Genomic DNA, 19,859 nt, shown 5'->3' on the forward strand with positions numbered 1-19,859 from the left:
CGAAGTAATAAACTGATAAATAATGAAATAACAGAGCAAAATTTGAAGCACTAGATTGTCTTATGGCTCAAGAATTTATGGGTGGAGCATCAAAATGAGAATTCGCATGATGAAAAGCTACCAAGATCAGTGTTACTGTATAAAAGTGATAAAAAGCACAATTTAACATTTCCCCAAAAGTTTACAAAAATGTATAAATGCACAAATGTGATACTAAAAACATTCATATTAAACTTACATGAAGATGGATTCAAAATCTGAACCAAAGCCAAAGATATTAAAGTAACAACCGAGAGGCAAACTCTTCAATAGAAGGACCAGGGTCTCCTGCATAAGAAACACAGAGAAAACTGGGTGACTTGATAGATTAAAGGAATAGAACACTGTATGTCCCCTCTAGTAAATAAAGCGTGTGGATTATATGATAAACCATTCAAAATGGCTACTAAGTAGGTGTTCTCTCCCATTGGTCCCCTGGAATCAGCTCACCAACCTTAGCACTTTGAATACGTTGTGGCGCATTTGGCTCTGAGTTCATTGGACACTCCATACTCCCAGACCGGTCCACCACAAAGATAAATTCCCCACAGTTTGTCTGTTCCTGTCCAGCTGGGAAACTGGGATAAAAGTTCAACATGGCAACAGACTCGGTGATCAAAGATCCTACAGAATAGGGAAACAAGAAATCAATTAGTTGCGTACAACAGAAGAAACAAGGCACAGTCTTCATGTATGGACATATTCAAATGCGGAAATATAGGAGGAATGTCATGTGTTTTGGCATGTCCTGTCAATAAAACCATTAAAATTAAAGTAGCCTGCTTTGGGCAATCTTTACAAGTTTGAAGGAACCTATGACAACAAGCTAATCACAAAGTCTCCTGCTCCTGTGACCTCCAACAATTAACTGAAATCTAAGTGGAAACCTGGCAATTGGTGTTCACTTTTGCTACAGCGCCACCTTATGGGAACTAAGCATTATACAGTATATGTTCACATCATTGAGTTGTCCATGTAATACAAGGCAGGACGGGTCCTCCCGAGTGAGAGATCCTCTTTGTAGTCATTCTCCATTAAAGTATATGAAAGTTAGTTTTGAAAAACGACAGTCTCTTTCAGAAACCACATTAATAAGGGAAAACATTTCAAAACAGCTCCTTGAACATCTCATGCTTTCTGTGAAAAAAAGTTCAGTCTGTAAAGTTGAGGACATCTGTGATAGGTTGTTGTAGGGATATTTGTTGGCATACTGATTGTTTCCAGGCTTTCTTCATTATAAAAGTTGTAATTGGCATAAAAGCCACCATTTGAATAAAACAACCTCCCAACGGCATGCCCGCTGCCTTGGGGTCACACTGGACTCTGACCTCTCCTTTATCCCCCATATCCAATCTCTGGCCCAAACATGCCACATGCACCTCAGAAATATTGCTAAAATACGGCCGTTCCTCACCACAGACACGCTAAAGACACTCGTGGTTGCCCTCATCCACTCCAGGCTTGACCACTGCAACTCGCTACTCATCGGCCTCCCCCACTCTAGACTTGCTCAACTCCAATCTATACTAAATGCGGCAGTTAGGCTCATTTTTCTATCCAGCCGTTACTCAGCCGCCTCTGCACTATGCCAGTTACTGCATTGGCTGCTCATCCACTGCAGAACTAAATTTAAATTCCTCTACCTCACTCACAAAGCTCTACATGGCGCCGCGCCACCATACATCGCCTCCCTCCTGTCAGTACACCACCCACCCCGCTCACTCCGATCAGCTAACACACTCAGACTAAACACCCCTGTAATACGAACTTCACCAGAGCAGCACCCATCCTCTTGAACACTCTACCCCAAGGCATCCGGATAATTTCCGATGAAATTTCAGACGTGCCTTAAAAACGCACCTCTTCAGGGAAGCATACTGAATCCCCTGACCTAGTCCCCCACCCCTCCCTATGGCTCCCCACACCTTCCACCCTGCCTATCGCATACGACCTCTACCCTAGCACCTCCTTACCGCCTCTTCCCCGTTTGCCTTCTAATAACTGATTTCCACATGAAATTCCCTACTGCCTGTGTTCCCCATGCCTCGCTCCTACCCACCCCCCTCACCTCCTTGCACCTCATGTACCACCGCCGACCCATTTGTTTCAAACCAAATGTACCTCACATTGTAATTGTTGTATTGTTTTGCATTTATCCCATGCCTGAAAACGCTGCGGAATAAGTTGGTGCTATACAAATAAAGATTATTATTATTAAACTATCTTGTTTCATGATTGTATATTTGCCAGGATCTGTACTGCTGCAGGACCTCTGGTCGCATGGCAATTCTCTGCAGGTCAAGAGAGTAAGACAATACTGTTCTGTGCTGACATCCTGTGCTTGATTACTGATCATTTGTAATGCCTTTGAGGTTCTCTGGTGCAATGGCTATGCCCAACCAATATGGTGCTGAGGAGGTCGAGCCTCAGATGCCCTTATTGGTGAGGAGTTTCATGTTGATTGCTTCACAACAGCATACGAATACATAGGCATAGGTTTGTAGTGTTACTTAGCTGGACCTGGTGGCAGAGACTATATAAGGCAATGTCCCTTTCCACCAAAAGCTAGTTACGGGTTTGCTAGCACTGAGCTAGTGCCACAACCAAATAGTGAGGGTGCAATGGTTGATGTTAAAGGTATGACTTGGATTTGTGGTTCACGAAAGAACATAGCTTTTGTCCATAAAGGAGATCAAGATCAATACAATTCCCTAAGTGATGACTGGGTTTAGCACTAATAACACATCCCAATCTAGCTGTAGAAGATCTGTCTGTACAGTACACCCTTCATCCTGAAAATAGAATTAAAAACTTGTTTCAGCAACTTAGTACTCCTACATCATGCATTGGATGCTCTGAAGGGAGATTTGATTGGCTGATGTCATCGTTTTAGGAATTTTAGATACGATAAATGACAATCTGCTACTTTCAGCACTTGGACTGAGGAGCAACAATTGTTTACCTTGCTAGAAAGTTTGCCAAACCAGCTGATGATAGTATCATCATTCCTTTTATTTTGTTATCCAGTAAAAGCTATCATATCTACACGAATATTAACTTGTGTTTCTAATCCTGGGCTCTCGTCATGTCCAGAGGTTTTGTCTCTGGCTTTCTTCTAAATTCCTGAAAACAGGATTCAGATAGAATCCCTGGAAAGAACCAAAGAATTTCATTTGTCCAACGAAGACAACCAATTAGGTCTCCATTTCACAATGTTTCCATTTGTTTGCATTATATTTGGAGGATTGAATAATGTAATCAGCTATGCTGTTCTATCCTTTAAATACAACATATTTTAATATAATGGGAACTTTATCAAAAGTGGATCTTATTGGTCTTCGTGTGACAAATGCAAGTATATGGTTTTTTTCCCAGGGTTCCATCCGAATCTCATTTTCAGGGATCTCGACCGACATCTGGAACAGAATTTCACCCTCGTAGAAAATAGCATTTAGGGCAGAATAGGGTCATGGTACAATGCATATGAGTCACCTGATGGTTCTGGCTCCTTGGCAGCATCAGAAGATACCTGCCCGGCCTCCACAGTCACACTTGGTTTGTTTATCCCTGAGTAATAAGCAAGGAGCTCAACGTCACGCTGAAACTTGTGTCCCTCAGCCAGTGATACCTGGAAATATTTGAAGACACACCATAAAATAAATCACATTCACTACTAGAGATATGCAGTTCTCTTATAATATTACATGTTATAATGTTCCTATGATAAAGCCAACTACAGTAGCTACCGAATGCTGGAAACTAACAGAAACCTGCTAAAACACATACAAAAACTCTCTTTAGTTATGTAAACCTGTGGTTCCATCTGAATGCGATTTTAGCATTTCAGACAGAACCCTGGGATGAACGCCATAGACGGGCTGCAAGATGCATTCTAAATGAAGCCTTATAGCTACAGTCCTGAGTAGAAATGGTGACGGGAGAGATCTTTGTATTGATCCCAGATACAGTATACTTATACATAGTTATTAGGTCGCCCCTTGGCCGTCTCTTTTCTAATCTATATCACTGTAATTTTGATAACTGCTGTGGATATTGTAGTCCGCTCCACCTTTGAACCCACTCAAGTTTAACTAGGAGCCTGCCATAGTGTCCATATAACTGCAGCCATGGTCCATGCTGGGTCAGTTTATCCCAGAGTAATCACTATCCTGGTAACATAAAGAATGAGTTCAGTATCTGCCTGGACACACTGCAGCTTAATAGTTAGTACTTGCTTACTTGTAAGACTCCTCTGCACTTTTATGAGCAGAGAAAAAAATTACAAATGTATATCAGTTTAATAAGTCGGAAGATGTTGAGATTTTAATTTTGGAATCTCATTCATAAAGTGTTTCTATTCTTTTGGCAGTAACTAGAGTAAATAGATCTATAATTCTGTTTTCCTTCACAGTCATATCATTACATGACAGAATTCGGTGTTCCTGCTGCCATCAGTAGGATGCTGAGTTGCATGATAAACTTATATCAGCCTTCAGCCACCACTACAGGGAGCTTAGGAGTGATCTGAAGACTAAGTTTAGTGAGAGCTGTATAAATCCATGTACTCATCGATTTTGCCATTACCACGCCCTCAGGCAGAGAATTCCACAGTCTGACTACTCTTATAGTAAAGAACCCCCTTCTGTGTTGGTGATGAAACCTGCTTTCCTCTAAACGTAGAGGATGCCCTCTTGTTACCGTTGCAGTCCTGGGAATAAACAGATCATGGGAGAGATCCTTGTATTGTCCCCTAGTGTATTTATACATGGTTATTTGGTCACCCCTCAAGTATCTTTTTTTTTTTAGGGTGAATAATCGCAATTGCCTCTCTGGGTATTCCAGTCACCCCATTCCATTGATTAATTTAGTTGCCCTTCTTTGAACCCCCTCAAGCACTGCAATGTCTTCCCTGAGCATCAGTGTCCAGAACAGTACACAGTATTCAATGTGGGGCCTGACAAGTGCCTTATATAGTGGAAGAACAGTATTCTCATCCCTCGCCCCTATACCTCTTAATGCACCCCAAAACTTTATTTGCCTTTACAGCAGCTGACTGGCATTGGTTGCTCCAATTAAGTCTACAGTCAACTTGTACCCCCAGGTCTTTTTCCATATCATTTTTCCCTAGCAGCACCCCATTTAGTGTATATTGGTGACATCCCTTTCTCCTGCCCATGTGCATAACCTTACATTTATCGACGTTGAACTTCATTTGCCATTTTTATACCCAAGCCCCCAGAGTATCTAGGTCCATTTGCAGCCGTATATTGTCCTCCGTTGTATTAATTATCTTGTATTATTTTGTATCGTCTGCAAATATTGATATTTTACTGTGCAGTCCCTCTATCAGGTCATTGATAAATATATTGGACAGAATGGGCCTAGTACTGAACACTCTAGCACCCCACTAGCAATGGTGGCCCAATCAAAGTACGAACCATTTATTACCACCCTCTGTTTTCTATATCCAAGCCAGTTGTTTACCCAGCTGCATGTTTCCGCCCAGACCGAGCTGTCTCATTTTACATATTAACCTTTTATGCAGCATGGTGTCAAATACTTTACAAAAATCTAGATGTACCAGATCAATAGACTCTCCAAGGCCCAGCCTAGAACTTACTTCAACAAGTTGGTTTCACATGATCAATCCCTCATGAACCCATGCTGATGAGGAGGTATACCATTATTTTCCTTGAGGTATTCTAGGGTGGCGTCTCTCAGAAATCCCTCAAATATTTTTCCAATTATTGAAGTGAGACTTACTGGCCTGTAGTTACCAGGCTCTCTTCTTGACCCCTTTTTGTATATTGGAACCACATTGGCAATGCGCCAATCCAGTGGTACAACCCTGATCTTAAAGGGGTTGTCTCATGAAATCAAGTGGGGTCATACACTTCTGTATGGCCATATTAATACACTTTGTAATATACATCGTGCATTAATTGTGAGCCATACAGAAGTTATTCACTTACCTGCTCCGTTGCTAGCGTCCCCGTCGCCATGGATCCGTCTAATTCTGATGTCTTCTTGCTTTTTTAGACGCGCTTGCGCTGTGCGGTCTTCTCTGTGGTGAATGAGGCCGCTCGTGCCGGAGAGCTGGTCCTCGTAGCTCCGCCCCGTCACGTGTGCCGATTCCAGCCAATCAGGAGTCTGGAATCGGCAATGGACCGCACAGAAGACCCGCGGTGCATCGTGGGTGAAGATCCCGGTGGCCATCTTGGTAAGGTAAGTAAGAAGTCGCCGCAGAGCGGGGATTCGGGTAAGTACTAAACGTTTTTTTTTTTTAACCCATCCCTTGTGTTTGTCTCGCGCCGAACGGGGGGCCTATTGAAAAAAAAAAAACACGTTTCGGCGTGAGACAACCCCTTTAAATATAAGAAATAGCGGTTTGTCTGTCACGTCATTTAACTCTCTTAGAGCCCTTGGGTGGATTCTATCTAGGCACGGCGATTTGTTGATTTTAATCTTTTTTAGCCGGCTGTGTACTTCCTCCTGCATTAAGCAGGTGATATTTAGTGGGGTTCCTTTTTACATTTCTCACATGAATATACTTGAGAATAAACTACTTAATAGATTCACCTTCCCCCCCATCATCCTCATTGGTTTCTCCTGCATTATTTGTTAAAGGGCCAGTGCTCTCAGTACAAATCCTTTTACCATTTATATAATTGAAATTATTTAGGGTTATTTTTGCTCTCTTTGGAAATCAGTCTCACTGCCTCCTCCTTGGCAGCTGTGATCTTTTCCTTACATATGTTGTTTTTTTCCCCATTTGTTTTTAGCGCTTCTCTACTGCCTTCTTGTTTTAGTAATTTAAATGCTTTCTTTTTCATGCGATTTCATGGTAAATTGCGATTTTGCGCGATCGCAATTTTAACATTAAGAAGTCCCATAGATCCCTGGAAAAAAAAAACGCTGCAAATTTCGCAGTGAAAAAGAACTGTAGTGGGTAGGCACGCTTAGGGTGCCTTTCCACTAGCATTTTTTTAACGCAGCGATATTTTTCACGCGATTGTCAATGGGACTTTCTAAGTTAAAAACGCATTGCACAAAAATCGCAAAGCACCAACTTGCAATTTTTATGCAATGCGTTTTTAACATTAGAAAGTCCCATTGACAATCGCGTGAAAAAAACGCAACGTTAAAAAAACGCTAGTGGAAAGGCACCCTTACAGTGTTTCTGAGCCACATTGGTTTCCTTTTATTCGTAGTTTTCTTTATTTTTGAAGGGTATAACCTGCTCACTTGAGGTATTTAGGATGTTTTTAACTTCTTCAATTTGTCATGTGTACTGTTATTTTTGAGGACATTGTCCGATTTAATGTTGCCGAGAGTAATTCTAAGCTGATCAAATTTTGCTTTACTATAGTCCAGTTCTTTTGTCGCTCGCTGATAAGGTTTCCTATTGCATGACAACTGGAAGTTAATGATATTGTGGTCACTATTTCCCAAGTGTACCTCAACCTGCACCCCCATGATTCTGTTCTTTCTTTTGGGTAATAAGTCCAGAAGGGCCCTTCCTCTAGCTGGCTCCCATATAAGGGTGCATTCACACGAATGTATATCGGCTCGGTTTTCACGTCGAGCCGATATAAGTCAACCTCATGTGCACGGGGGGGGGGGGGGCTGGAAGAGCCAGGAGCAAGAACTGAGCTCCCGCCCCCTCTCTGCCTGCTCTCCACCTCTCTGCACTATTTGCAATGGGGAGAGGCGGGGCAGGGGCGGGGCTAATTCACGGACCTTAGCCCCGCCCCCGTCCCGCCTCCTCTCATTGAAAATAGTGCAGAGGGGCGGAGAGGAGGCAGAGAGGGGGCGGGAGCCTCAGTTCCTGCTTCTGGCTCTTCCAGGCTCCTCCCTGCTGCAGATGAGGAGGACGTATATCGGCTCGGCGTGAAAACCGAGCCGATATACGTTCGTGTGAATGCACCCTAAGTTGGGCAAGGTAGTTATCTTTAATTATTCTCAAGAACTTATCACCATTGTGAGATCTGCAGGTTTCATTTTCCCAAATTATATCTAGGTAATTATTAAACTATAGTAATTACTTCATTTCAGTTTGACACCTCTTCTATTTCTCTTAGTAATAAGTATTCAGCTTCTTCTGTTATATTATGTGGCCTGTAAAAAACTCCCATAAGGATTTTATAAGTCTTCCCTCCCTGCACTTCTATGCATAAAGATTCTATGTGTTCATCTTCTACACTTATATCTTCTTGTTGTCTCAGGATTAAGTAGTATTTAACATAAAGACATACACCTCCCCTTTTCAGTTTTCCATGGACCCTTCCATGGTCCCCAGAGGTTGCAACCCTGTAAATTCATCGCCCAATCGCATTCTTCATCAAGCCATGTTTCCGATATGCCTACTATATCGTAGTTTACTTCAGACATTCTCACTTCAAGCTCACCAACTTTACTGATTAGATTTCTTGCATTCATTGCCATACAGTTTATATGGTTGCGGTTTTGTATTCATTATGCTACTTATGATTCTATTAGCTGTTTTGTTAGTTCTATCTGTACTAACACCTCCCTCCACTCGACCCCCATTTTCCTTTCTTGATCCCAGAACTCTATCTCCACTGTCTCCCCCCCTCATCTCTCTTGTTGCCCTTTCCCCCTTCCCTAGTTTAAGGTTATAGTAGCACAAACAAAAATGTAAAACAGCATTACTTTTTGTATCATGCCACACATTTGCTAAAGATTTATCCAGTCCACACCTTGGCTGTGGTCTTGTCCTCATTAGTGTACTCCACAGGGCTGATATCACAGTTGGATACTATCTTGGCAATGCCGTAAGCAGACTGGAAATGAGCGCTCAGACTCAGGCTGTATGGGATCTCTTCAATAGGCACCTGTGGACGGGTGGCAGTCACACTCACATCATGTTCTGTTTGGGAATGATGAAAAAGGAGAAAACCAGGAAAAGTAAATTGGTCTGATAGACCAGAAGATAATGTGATTATTGCTATGTATCATCATCCACCATCATCACCCATCATTCACTATGACATCTGTATGCAATCAACCATTGTTACCTTCTAGCCTCATTTTCCATGTTCATTGTCATTTTTATTACCCCGTTCATCCAGTAGACCACATATCATCCATCATCATCACCTATGCACATCACCTACTCCATCACTATTGTCCACGATTGATTAAATCAATTATCCCCCTCATCTATCATCATCCATCACTATTATCTAGCCTCCCCAGCCTTCACCCTGCTTTTCTATTATACGTTTCACCAAGGACCATCACATATTACCATCCAACTTCACCATCTTTGGACATTCTTAGACCATCATCTACTGTATTATGCCTAATTTATCCACCATTACCATAATTAATTATCCTTCTTATGTATCATCATCTGCTCTCCTAATTGTCATTTTCTATCATCCATCAACATAATTTATAATCCTCTATGATCATACTTACACCATCATTTACTACCATCATCCTACTCATCCATCATTGCTGAAATCAATCATCCTTCCTCTCATCATTGGTTTCTATCATCATCATCATCATCATCATCCTTGTGATCATTCACCACTGAGTTTTGTCAGCATTGATAATCCTCATTTTTCATCATCCTTGACACATCTTCACTAATCCTTTTAGGACAAAGTCATATGGTTCACAGGATACATTTGTGGATCACCGGTGGGAACCAATAAAGATAAAACGTAACTTTTATTAATAAAAGATATTAAAAGAACTGCGTAAATGGATCTATATTATGATTTAATATGCACTAGTATGGAGGTTGGTAGTCGTGGACATATGGAAACTGTAGCGTTACAAGACAGTTGAGCTATAGGCTCTATGAATGCTCGCTATACGCTTATCATAGTCTGCCACTTTAATATAAAGTGTAGTGATTGTGTCACACTATTACACTCAGCGCTGAGTCAAAGCTAGCGGCAGAGAGTGTTCATTAGTTGCACAGAGTTGTCTCGTCTTCTGATAGATATGGCAACCATTTAATACAACTAGATTATATACTAGCTGGCCAGAGCTGTGGGTATAACCACACTCCACTGCTCCTAGGCTAATGATAAGGAAGCCACACACTATTCAAGAGAGGTATATGAATGGTTAATATTCCCCTCGATTGATGTGCTAGTCCACTAAAAAAAAAAAAAAACCAAACACCACTGAAGATAGATAATGTTATTTGTATGGGTCACTGCAATTGTTTGCTATCTTGTGACCTTTTCATACAGATCTTGCTCAATAGGTAGACCTAGTCCATGCTGCTCTTGCATCTGCTCGTACGTTTAAACCACCCTGATGAAGCAGTGACTTTACCCCATTGCAGAAACGCGTTGGTGGTGTCAGGAAAAGGGGAAAGAATGAACATTTAAAACTATACTTGTTCATTCCTCCCTTCTATTAGGAGTGACCCTTCATGCGTTATTATCAATTGCATGGACTAGGTCTACCTATTGAGCAAGATCTGTATGAAAAGGTCACAAGATAGCAAACAATTGCAGTGACCCATACAAATAACATTATCTATCTTCAGTGGTGTTTGGTTGTTTTTTTTTTAGTGGACTAGCACATCAATCGAGGGGAATATTAACCATTCATATACCTCTCTTGAATAGTGTGTGGCTTCCTTATCATTAGCCTAGGAGCAGTGGAGTGTGGTTATACCCACAGCTCTGGCCAGCTAGTATATAATCTAGTTGTATTGAATGGTTGCCATATCTATCAGAAGACGAGACAACTCTGTGCAACTAATGAACACTCTCTGCCGCTAGCTTTGACTCAGCGCTGAGTGTAATAGTGTGACACAATCACTACACTTTATATTAAAGTGGCAGACTATGATAAGCGTATAGCGAGCATTCATAGAGCCTATAGCTCAACTGTCTTGTAACGCTACAGTTTCCATATGTCCACGACTACCAACCTCCATACTAGTGCATAGTAAATCATAATATAGATCCATTTACGCAGTTCTTTTAATATCTTTTATTAATGAAAGTTATGTTTTATCTTTATTGGTTCCCACCGGTGATCCATATTCAGTCCCATTGGGAACTTATTGCCTCGGTGATAAACAGGATACATTTGAATGGTATTGGCATGTATGTCTAGGATAACAAAAAGCATGAACCTTTTTTCGAACCCTAGTTGATATTTGACAGCGTTACCTTTTGGGGTGTACCTAGGGTTCAGTATAGCAGGAAGTACAAAACGAACAGCTCCATCTGCCTCGACTGGAAGCTCCCGCACATATTTTAAGGTCACTGCAGCCTCTTGACCAGGCGGTAGGTTCCCAACGTTGCAGCTGAAAACATCAGCTGAGCTCTCATCTTCTTCCAGCAGAAAAGCCTGCTGGCCTTGTTTGATGGCCTCATCATAGGTCTTGTGAGCCTAGAGAAAGAGAAAAGGAGGGCTATGAGATAAAACATCAGGATCTGTTATCCAGGATATATTAAATAATGATTGCTGAATGTGGCAATCCCTGCTGGTTCAGTGTCTGCACAGATATTGTTTGGAGATTTGCACTATGGGAAGTGGTTTCTTTATACCAGTTACGTAATGAAGGAAATGTTCCACATTATGGAAGCTCAGATGAGCCATTTGGGGTGTGTCTTGTTTCCAATAGCAAACAGCAGAATTGTAACTTTGGCTTCAAGTTAAAATACAGAGCTTAACTCCAAATCAGTTCAAGTAACACAATATATTTTCAAAGCGACTCAACTATTTATGTACAGTAGAGTACACATACACTCCTTGTCATAAAGAAAATCAAGTACCTAGAAGGAGTTGTCATTTTGCTGCAAAACTAGGTATGCAGTTACATCTCAGGCAGATATGCAAATGATTAGATTTGTGGCGTGATTAGGTGAACGGTCTTATCACCTGAGGCCTTAAAATAGTTCCACCTCTGGCCTATAGAAAGGCTCACAGAGGCTACTTGTGTGTAGTGAACCTCTTTTTCTGCTTCTGCAGAGCTTGTTGACCTCTAGACACCTCTACGACACAGAGAGGAGTTTCCTCAGTTAACAGTTTGAGAGAGGGAGTGCATTATTGGAATATGAGTAGTTGGATAGTTGTATCAACAAATTGCTCGCAACCCGGGCCGTTCTGTCCAGACTCTTAGGAGGTGTTGGGAATAGTGGATGTGTGCAAGCATGCACATAAGGCAAAAGGGCTCAGGATGCCCTCGAAAGACCACCAATGGAAAGGATTGTCCGATCACCTAGCAAGAAACAGCTGCTCCAACTGTTTTGTTGCCCACCATCCACAGACAGGTGACATCATCGTTATGTAAGAGAAACTATATTATCAGTTGAACACCATCTTGTCTCTCTTGTTTGTATTGCCTTAATCTTCTTACATAAAGCACATATTTTGTTCAGAAGATTACAAGGCCTAAAGAATGAGCAAAAGCTGCAAATGACCTTCACACAGAAGTGAGTAGCCAGACAGATGACTAAATAAGGACTTTGTCTTAGAACTTTTTATTTGTTTTACTTTATTTAATCTTAAAAACATATATTTATATGTAAATCTGGACTACGTTTAGTAGTACTTATAGATTACCAATTACTGATCTCAGAACCCTGTCTCTACCCAGACCATTTCCAGCCACTTAGCAGAAGGACATTTGATGTCATTGTGTCCATTATGTGTCCTGCCATCTGCACTCCCACACCATCACCTTCCTTTGCAGTGGTGTCATGAATGCGTAACTCAGACTACTGTGGACTGCAACCATATCGTCTTTAGTAATGATTCCAGGTTCTTTTGGGTATCCAACGACGGAAATGTTCAAATATGGAGACCTCGTGGTAAGAACATCAATCCTGCTTAGCTGTGGAGTGACACACTGCCCTGACTGCTGGTGTGATGATCTGGGGAGCCATTGCAGTCCAGTGACAATAACAGCTCAATGAAATGTGCTGGAAATCCTGCTGCTACATGTGTTGCCTTCACGGTAGGGCTTCCAACTGGCATTTTTCAGCAGGATAATACTCTTACGTAAAGCAAGGGTTCCATAAAAATTCCTCTGTCATGTTGCTATGCTTTCTTGGCCTGCCTGGTCAACACATTTAATTGCTCATTGAGTATTAATGGGACTCACTGGAACGCCAGCTTTGGCAGCTTTGGCAGCCTATGACTGTGCAGGAACGAGAGGCTCAGTTGCAATATCTGTGGGCAAATGTGCCACAGGATAAGATATGGAGCCTGTATGTTCGTAACTCCTGGCACCATGACGCCCAGGGTGTGAGCGCTGTAGATCAGAAGAACAGGCAGTGATGCTGCGGCCTCTGATCGGCAGATAGGGATCACCCGACTTATGCTGTTAATAGAGACCAGGAGATCACAGGGCTACAGTGCTGTTTTGCCAGGGCTGGGGACAGGCAAGTACCATTTATTTTAATGTTTTAATCCATTGGGCCCTAATTTTAAAACATTAATAGTAACCAGACAACCCCTTTGTTGGTTATATGGTTGTAATATACAGTGCAGCACCTGTACTGCACCTCACTCTGCTGAACTGTATTTCCAGGCCTCTCACTAGGCCCGAGGGCAGACAATCACTCACTATCTTGCACATTCACAGCGCTTCTTGGAGGAAATTCTTACTACCTACTTGGGCCTATTCCTTACTCCTGCCTGGAGCAGGCTACCGTGGTAACACTCATGGGGTCCACACCAACTGTCATCTCCAGAGCAGCTCCTCACAGCCGCTCCTTCCTGTGAACACCAAGCCCTTCCTTCCCCTGAGTTCTGGATCATTCTTCCATGTTGGGCTGTGGGAGCATGCTCAGTACACACAGTCATATGTATCATGTACTAATATAAGGTAATCAGATGTCCTAATTTAGGTGGGACGGTCCCGCTTTGGGACTCTGTGTCCCTGCCTTCCCCAGGGTCCCAAGCAGAACAGCCATTTTTTCCACTTTCTGGATGCAAAGGTCAACATTAAAGTGATCACCAGCCGGGGTGCCCCAGCTCCCCGACTGGTAATCACTCAGTGGCACTGAGGCTGGATGCACACACTGATGGCAGTGTGTGCATATGGGATCTTTCATCCCATATTCCCTGACCTTTCCTCCTTGGTTCTGCAAGTTGATGACGAGGAGGTAAGTATATTCGTCATAGATGGCCTACTGTGGGGGTCAATATCCACAGCTTATTTCATACTATGTGGCACTCCCCTTACTTCCTCTGTAGGCTTCCCACTGTCAGCGCTTCTCAATTTCCAGTTCCCAGCGGCCTGGTCAGGTGTGGCGCTGCTAGTCAGGTGAGGCCACTACACGCTGCTGGGAACCGAAAGTCGGTGAGTGCTGACAGCGGGAAGCCTTCAGAGAAGGTGAAGGGGAGCGCTGCATAGTATGAAGTCAGTTGTGGGTACGCGGCTGATTTCCAGTCAAAATCTGCACCGACGGTATGAATTTTGACTGTTTTTTGGATGCAGAAATGCTGCAGAATTTGCTCCGTCTTTTTTGAAGCGGTCCTGTACTTTTTATAACTGCAAATGTAAAATCATATGGAGTGATAAGCCCCGCCCCCTGACCACACCCATCTAGCCCGCTTTGACCCTGGGAAAATATGGTCACCCTAATACAGTATATTCCTTATATCTAAACAGAGAACTGTAACACTACAATTATACAGAAGTACAGTACAGGTTACACAGCTACTAGAATAGACTGCAAACATACAGGGAAGGCATATTTACACCTGTCACACAATTACAGTACTAACCCCCTGTTGTACCCAACCCTCTCCATGACATATAGCATCTTGTTCACATTTATGGCAGGTCCGCAGCGGAGATTCTGCAGCAAATCAGCATCAGGAAGTCTGCCCCAAAACCCAAACCATTTGAGTCGGATTTTGCTGCAGGGTTTATTGAGTATTTATGGAGAATCCGCCCTTCATTGACAAGAAGTGAATTTTGCAGAGTAAATGACGATACAATCGACATGCTGCAAAATTAAATTCCGCACTACATGTCAATTTCCGTGTGGGTTTTGTGCAGAAGTTTTCTGCAACATGTAGACTAGATTTTCAAAATCTCATACACTTTGCTGCTACTGTAAATGACATGGAAATTCCGCAGCAATTTCACCTTGTGCAGAATCAGACTTAGGTCGAATGTTCACGGGTGGATTTGATTTGCAGAGTGCAAAGATCCGCAATTCAAAGTGCCCATAGGGAAGCATTGAACTTAAGCATGCAGATTTGATTTGCGGACTGTTTGGTGCAGGAAACAAATCGCAGCATGCTCCATTTCAGTGCGGATTCCGTGTGGACAGGCTCAATAAAAGTCAATGGGTGCGGACAATCCGCAGTACATACACAAATACAATTGCGAATGCACTGCAGATTTGAAGGTTAAAATGAATTAGGGAGGTGGGGAAAAGGCTGGGAGGTGGGGTTGCGCAGTGCTTTCGAGTATCTCCATGTGGAAAAACCATTATATCCGTGATCTCCTGCAAATAGTTTCCAGAGGTCTTCCGCTACAGAAATCTGCATGTGGAAACCAATCCGCCTGTGGACATGAGGCCTTACCTTAAGAACCGCCGGAGCCGGAAGCCCGCAGGGCGGTAGGCGGGAGGCAGGCATGAAAGGGTTAACGGGGAGGAGAGGCGTCATCGGGTGCAGTGGTTTCTGGGAGGGGGCGGGGCCTCAACCGGGAGGTACTATAAAAGGAGCAGAAGCACGGGAGAGGCCCAGAGCGGCGAAAAGAAGAGGAGAAGCAAGCAAAAGAGCACGAAGCAAAGAGCGAGCATCGGGAGCGCTGAAGAGGAGCGGCGAGCGCTGAAGAGGAGCGGCGAGCGCTGAAGAGGAGCGGCGTGCGCTGAAGAGGAGCGGCGAGTGCGAAAGGGAAGCGGCAAGCGCTGAAGAAGGGCGGCGAGCGCTGAAGTGGAGCGGCGAGCGCTGAAGAGGAGCGGCGAGCGCGGAAGAGGGTCGGCGAGCGCTGAAGCAGGAGCGGCGAGTCGGCAGCAGGAACGGCAGGTGCGGAAGGAGTGACGGAGAAGCGGGATCAGCGGCTGAAGGCGGCGGGTGAAGAGCGGTGAGAAGAGCAAGCCGGGGCGGCGATCGGCAGACGGCGAAGAGGGCAGAGGACGCGCGGCTTACCCGAAGCACCGGAAGTCACGTGGGACCCCGGACAGCGGCAGAGCAGGAAGACTCCGTCCTGAGCAGTGAAGCAGGAAGAAGAGGAGAGCCAGCAGCGAAAGCAGCAAGGAAGCGCCCGAAGATCGCAGTACCTGAAGAGATGGAGGCGGTCCTTTCCAGAATCCGGGCAGCGGCAGAAGAAAGGGGTCTGGAGTGGCTCTTAGAGCTTTCGGACGAAGCGCTCGGTGCAGCGGCAGGATCCTCAGCGATTGATACCAACGTGGCAGCGGCAGCAACACAAGAAGTGGCGGCAGGAAACGCGGAGATGGCGGAAGCAGATCGGGTGGAAGGAAGGAGGTCAACCAGGGGTGCGGGGCCGGCGGCGGCAGCACCAGCGGGGCACGCAAAAGAGCTTAGGCCGCGGAGGGCCCGTGCGCCAGAGAGATTGAGCCCCGAGCACGGTCCCTCACGCAGGCAGAGGATGCGGAGTCTCTCCCCGGCCCCCCCGCGTAGTAGGCTCCCCCCGGCAACACCGACAGGCAGGGGGAGCAAGGCGGGGAGAACTCCCGTGAAACGGAGGAGTGCGGCAGACAGCGTGAGGCCCCGTGCTGAGAGGGGGGCGGGGCCAAACGCTAACCTGAATGCAAAGAGCAGAGGGAGAGGAGGTGGCGGCTCTGCAGGACGAGAGCAGCCTTGCAGCGGGTCAGGTGTGGGGCGGCCTGGAACATCTCTGGGTCTGACGGCGAGCGCATCAGGAAGGTGGTGGACATCGACAGAGGTGACCCACGGTCAAGCGGGGCCAAGAAGAACGGAGGCGGTTGCGGTTCCGGCAGAACGGTCGCAGCACGGCGAAGGAGATCAATCGGGAGGTTCGGCGGCTGGTGGGTTCACAGCCCCTACGCAGCCAGGTGAGTTAAGCTCTTTGTACAGTATGTCCAGCAATGTTAGCCGCGCAGCGCATGTGGGGAATAGCGTTGCGCAAGTGGCGGGGGGTAGCGCAGCGACAGGAACCACACCGGGGGTAGGCGGCGAGGCAGGTGCATTGCTGGGGCTTATGTTAGATTTCTTGAGAAGGCAGGGGGGGGGGGCCACAACCCGTCGCCTGTCGCAGCATGGAGCTCGCCGTGCAGTGCGTCATCCAGCATGGTAGGACCGCTTGCTGGGGGGACTGGGGTAGGACAGGCGATGGGATCCATGCAACCCCCCCGTTGGCGGAGCGGGGGCCCGTAGGGGCCTCACAAGTCACCGGGGAAAGCCTCCAAGCGGGGGCCATGGGGGGTACCACGGAGGTAGGGGCAGCAGCAGGGGTTACAGTGGCGGTACAGACAGAAAAGGATGGGGAGGGTATACGGCTAGATGACAAAGCAAAAGGCGAAGTATACGTCTGCTTTGAGGGACCGCTGGGGGCCCATCTCAAAAAAGAGGTGAGGGAAAAGATTTGGAAGGATGAATATGTTGAGATATTCTCCCTCCTCCCCTTGGAAAAATTCAATTTGGACAAGGGGAAAAGAACGGAGTTTAAGAAAGAGGAGGAGGAGAAGAGGAGATGGCGCCTGATCCCCCAGACGTTCGCTAATTGGCTGCAGGCGTTTGCCATTTTAGCGAGCGTGATAGGCGAAAAAGCGCCGGAAAATTGTTCCGGCCTTTTTTGCTATATGGACTCAATAGGTGAGGCATATAGGGTATACGGGGGGCAGACCTGGCTGCGCTATGATGAGCAGTTCAGGCAGCGTAAGGCGGTGCGCCCATCTATCAGATGGGAGCACAAAGACATTGGATTATGGTTGAGAGTAATGGCCCCCGCGCGATTTGGACAGCCCTTTCAGGGCGGTGCCGGGTCGTTCGGCCTGGCCTCTAGTTCGGCAGGGGGTCAGGGGAGCTCAGCGGGGGGAAGTAGGCCTGGGTACTGTTGGCAATACAATGAGGGGCAGTGCAAGTTCGGTGCAACCTGCAAGTTTCGCCATGCCTGCTCCCATTGTAGCGCAGGGTCCCACGGGGCGTCGAAATGTTTCAAAAAAGGGAAAGGAAAGGGTCCCGGCGGTTTTACAAAAAGGGATGACCCCGGTGATTCTGGAAGAGATGGTACCTCATCTAAATAGATACCCTGATAGAGAGAAGGCGGAGTTGCTTTTTAGGGGTTTTAGGGATGGTTTTCACATCCCGCCCCCGTTACATGGGGTCCCCTTTTCGTTGAAAAACTTGCGATCGGCGTTAGATTATCCTGGGGTGGTGACGGAGAAGTTAAAAAAGGAAGTGAGTTTGGGGCGCATGGCGGGGCCGTTTAAAGAACCGCCGGTGCAAGATTTCGTGGTGTCTCCTTTGGGAGTGGTTCCAAAGAAGGAGCCGAATAAATTCCGGCTGATTCACCACTTATCGTATCCAAGGGGCGCATCAGTGAACGACGGAATAGACCCTGAGCTATGTTCGGTGGTGTATACGTCGTTCGATGCGGCGCTTCAGTGGATTAGAAAGTACGGGAAAGGAGCATTGATGGCGAAGGCTGACGTTGAGTCGGCTTTTCGCCTGCTCCCGGTAGCACAGGAAAGCGTTAGGTTGTTGGGGTGTTTTTTGGGAAGGGAGTTATTTTGCAGATCGTTGTTTACCCATGGGATGTTCCATCTCATGTGCATACTTCGAAGCATTTAGTTCATTTGTAGAATGGGTGGTGAAGGATACGGCGGCTGTGCAGTCGATCATTCATTACCTGGATGATTTTTTGTGTGTGGGGCCCGGGGGATCGCCTGTTTGTGCGAACTTGCTGGGCACCTTACAGTGGGTGGCGAGGCGGTTCGGGGTGCCGTTAGCACCCGACAAGACGGAGGGGCCCACTACATGTCTAAGTTTTCTGGGCATCACCATTGATTCAGTGGCAATGGTGTGTCGTTTACCAGAAAATAAGTTGTGTGACTTACGAGAGTAAGTACGCGCGGCGCAGAGAGGAAAAAAGATCACGCTAAGGGGGCTGCAGTCACTGTTAGGCAAGCTGAACTTTGCCTGCAGGATCATGCCCATGGGCCGGGTGTTTTGTAGACGGTTGGCGTCAGCAATGGCGGGGATTCGCGCACCACACCATTTTATCCGTTTGGGGGCCAGTCACAAGGCAGATCTTGCAGTGTGGTCCACCTTCCTTGAAAAATATAATGGCAGGTCGGTAATCATAGGTGAGGTCAGCAATAATGTGGACTGGGAGCTATATACTGATGCGGCAGGGAGTGCAGGGTTCGGGGCCTATTTTCAGGGTAGATGGTGCGCGGGGGAATGGCCGGAGCGGTGGAAGCAACAAGGATTGGTACGGAACTTAGTGCTATTGGAGCTATTCCCAATAGTGGTGGCCATCACGCTGTGGGGTGACCACTTCCGTGATAAAAAAGTAAAATTCCACTGCGATAACATGGGGGTGGTGCAGGTAATTAACAGCCTTTCGGCATCATCCCCCCCTGTGGTAAACTTGCTGCGTCAGTTAGTGCTCCAAGCATTGTCATTGAATATGTGGGTAGTGGCGGCTCACGTTCCAGGTGTCGAAAATTCAATTGCGGATGCTCTCTCTCGGTTTCAGTGGGAGCGGTTCCGGACACTGGCGCCGGGTGCACAGCTGGTGGGGAGAGAATGCCCGGATCAAATCTGGAACGTGGTAAGCGAGCAGTGGGGGGCCTGATAGAGCGGTCACTGGCTCGGCGAACTAGGGCAGCGTATGGCGCAGCATGGCGGGAGTGGGAGGA

At 45.9% G+C, this 19,859-nt stretch overlaps 1 protein-coding gene across 1 annotated transcript in view; it reads right to left on the reverse strand.

Annotated features, from left to right (window-relative positions):
* LOC136627523 (von Willebrand factor A domain-containing protein 5A-like) overlaps positions 1 to 19,859 on the reverse strand; it is a 176,455-nt gene that overhangs the window by 110,738 nt on the left and 45,858 nt on the right. Inside the window, exons 4-8 of the mRNA XM_066602705.1 lie at positions 11,211 to 11,433; positions 8,760 to 8,929; positions 3,532 to 3,667; positions 494 to 663; positions 239 to 327 (exon numbers count right to left, since the gene is read on the reverse strand). Coding sequence (XP_066458802.1) covers positions 239 to 327; positions 494 to 663; positions 3,532 to 3,667; positions 8,760 to 8,929; positions 11,211 to 11,433 — 788 coding nt within the window. The remainder of the gene's footprint in view (positions 1 to 238; positions 328 to 493; positions 664 to 3,531; positions 3,668 to 8,759; positions 8,930 to 11,210; positions 11,434 to 19,859) is intronic.

This window comes from Eleutherodactylus coqui, chromosome 5, assembly GCF_035609145.1.
Source record: "Eleutherodactylus coqui strain aEleCoq1 chromosome 5, aEleCoq1.hap1, whole genome shotgun sequence".
Taxonomy (NCBI): domain Eukaryota; kingdom Metazoa; phylum Chordata; class Amphibia; order Anura; family Eleutherodactylidae; genus Eleutherodactylus; species Eleutherodactylus coqui.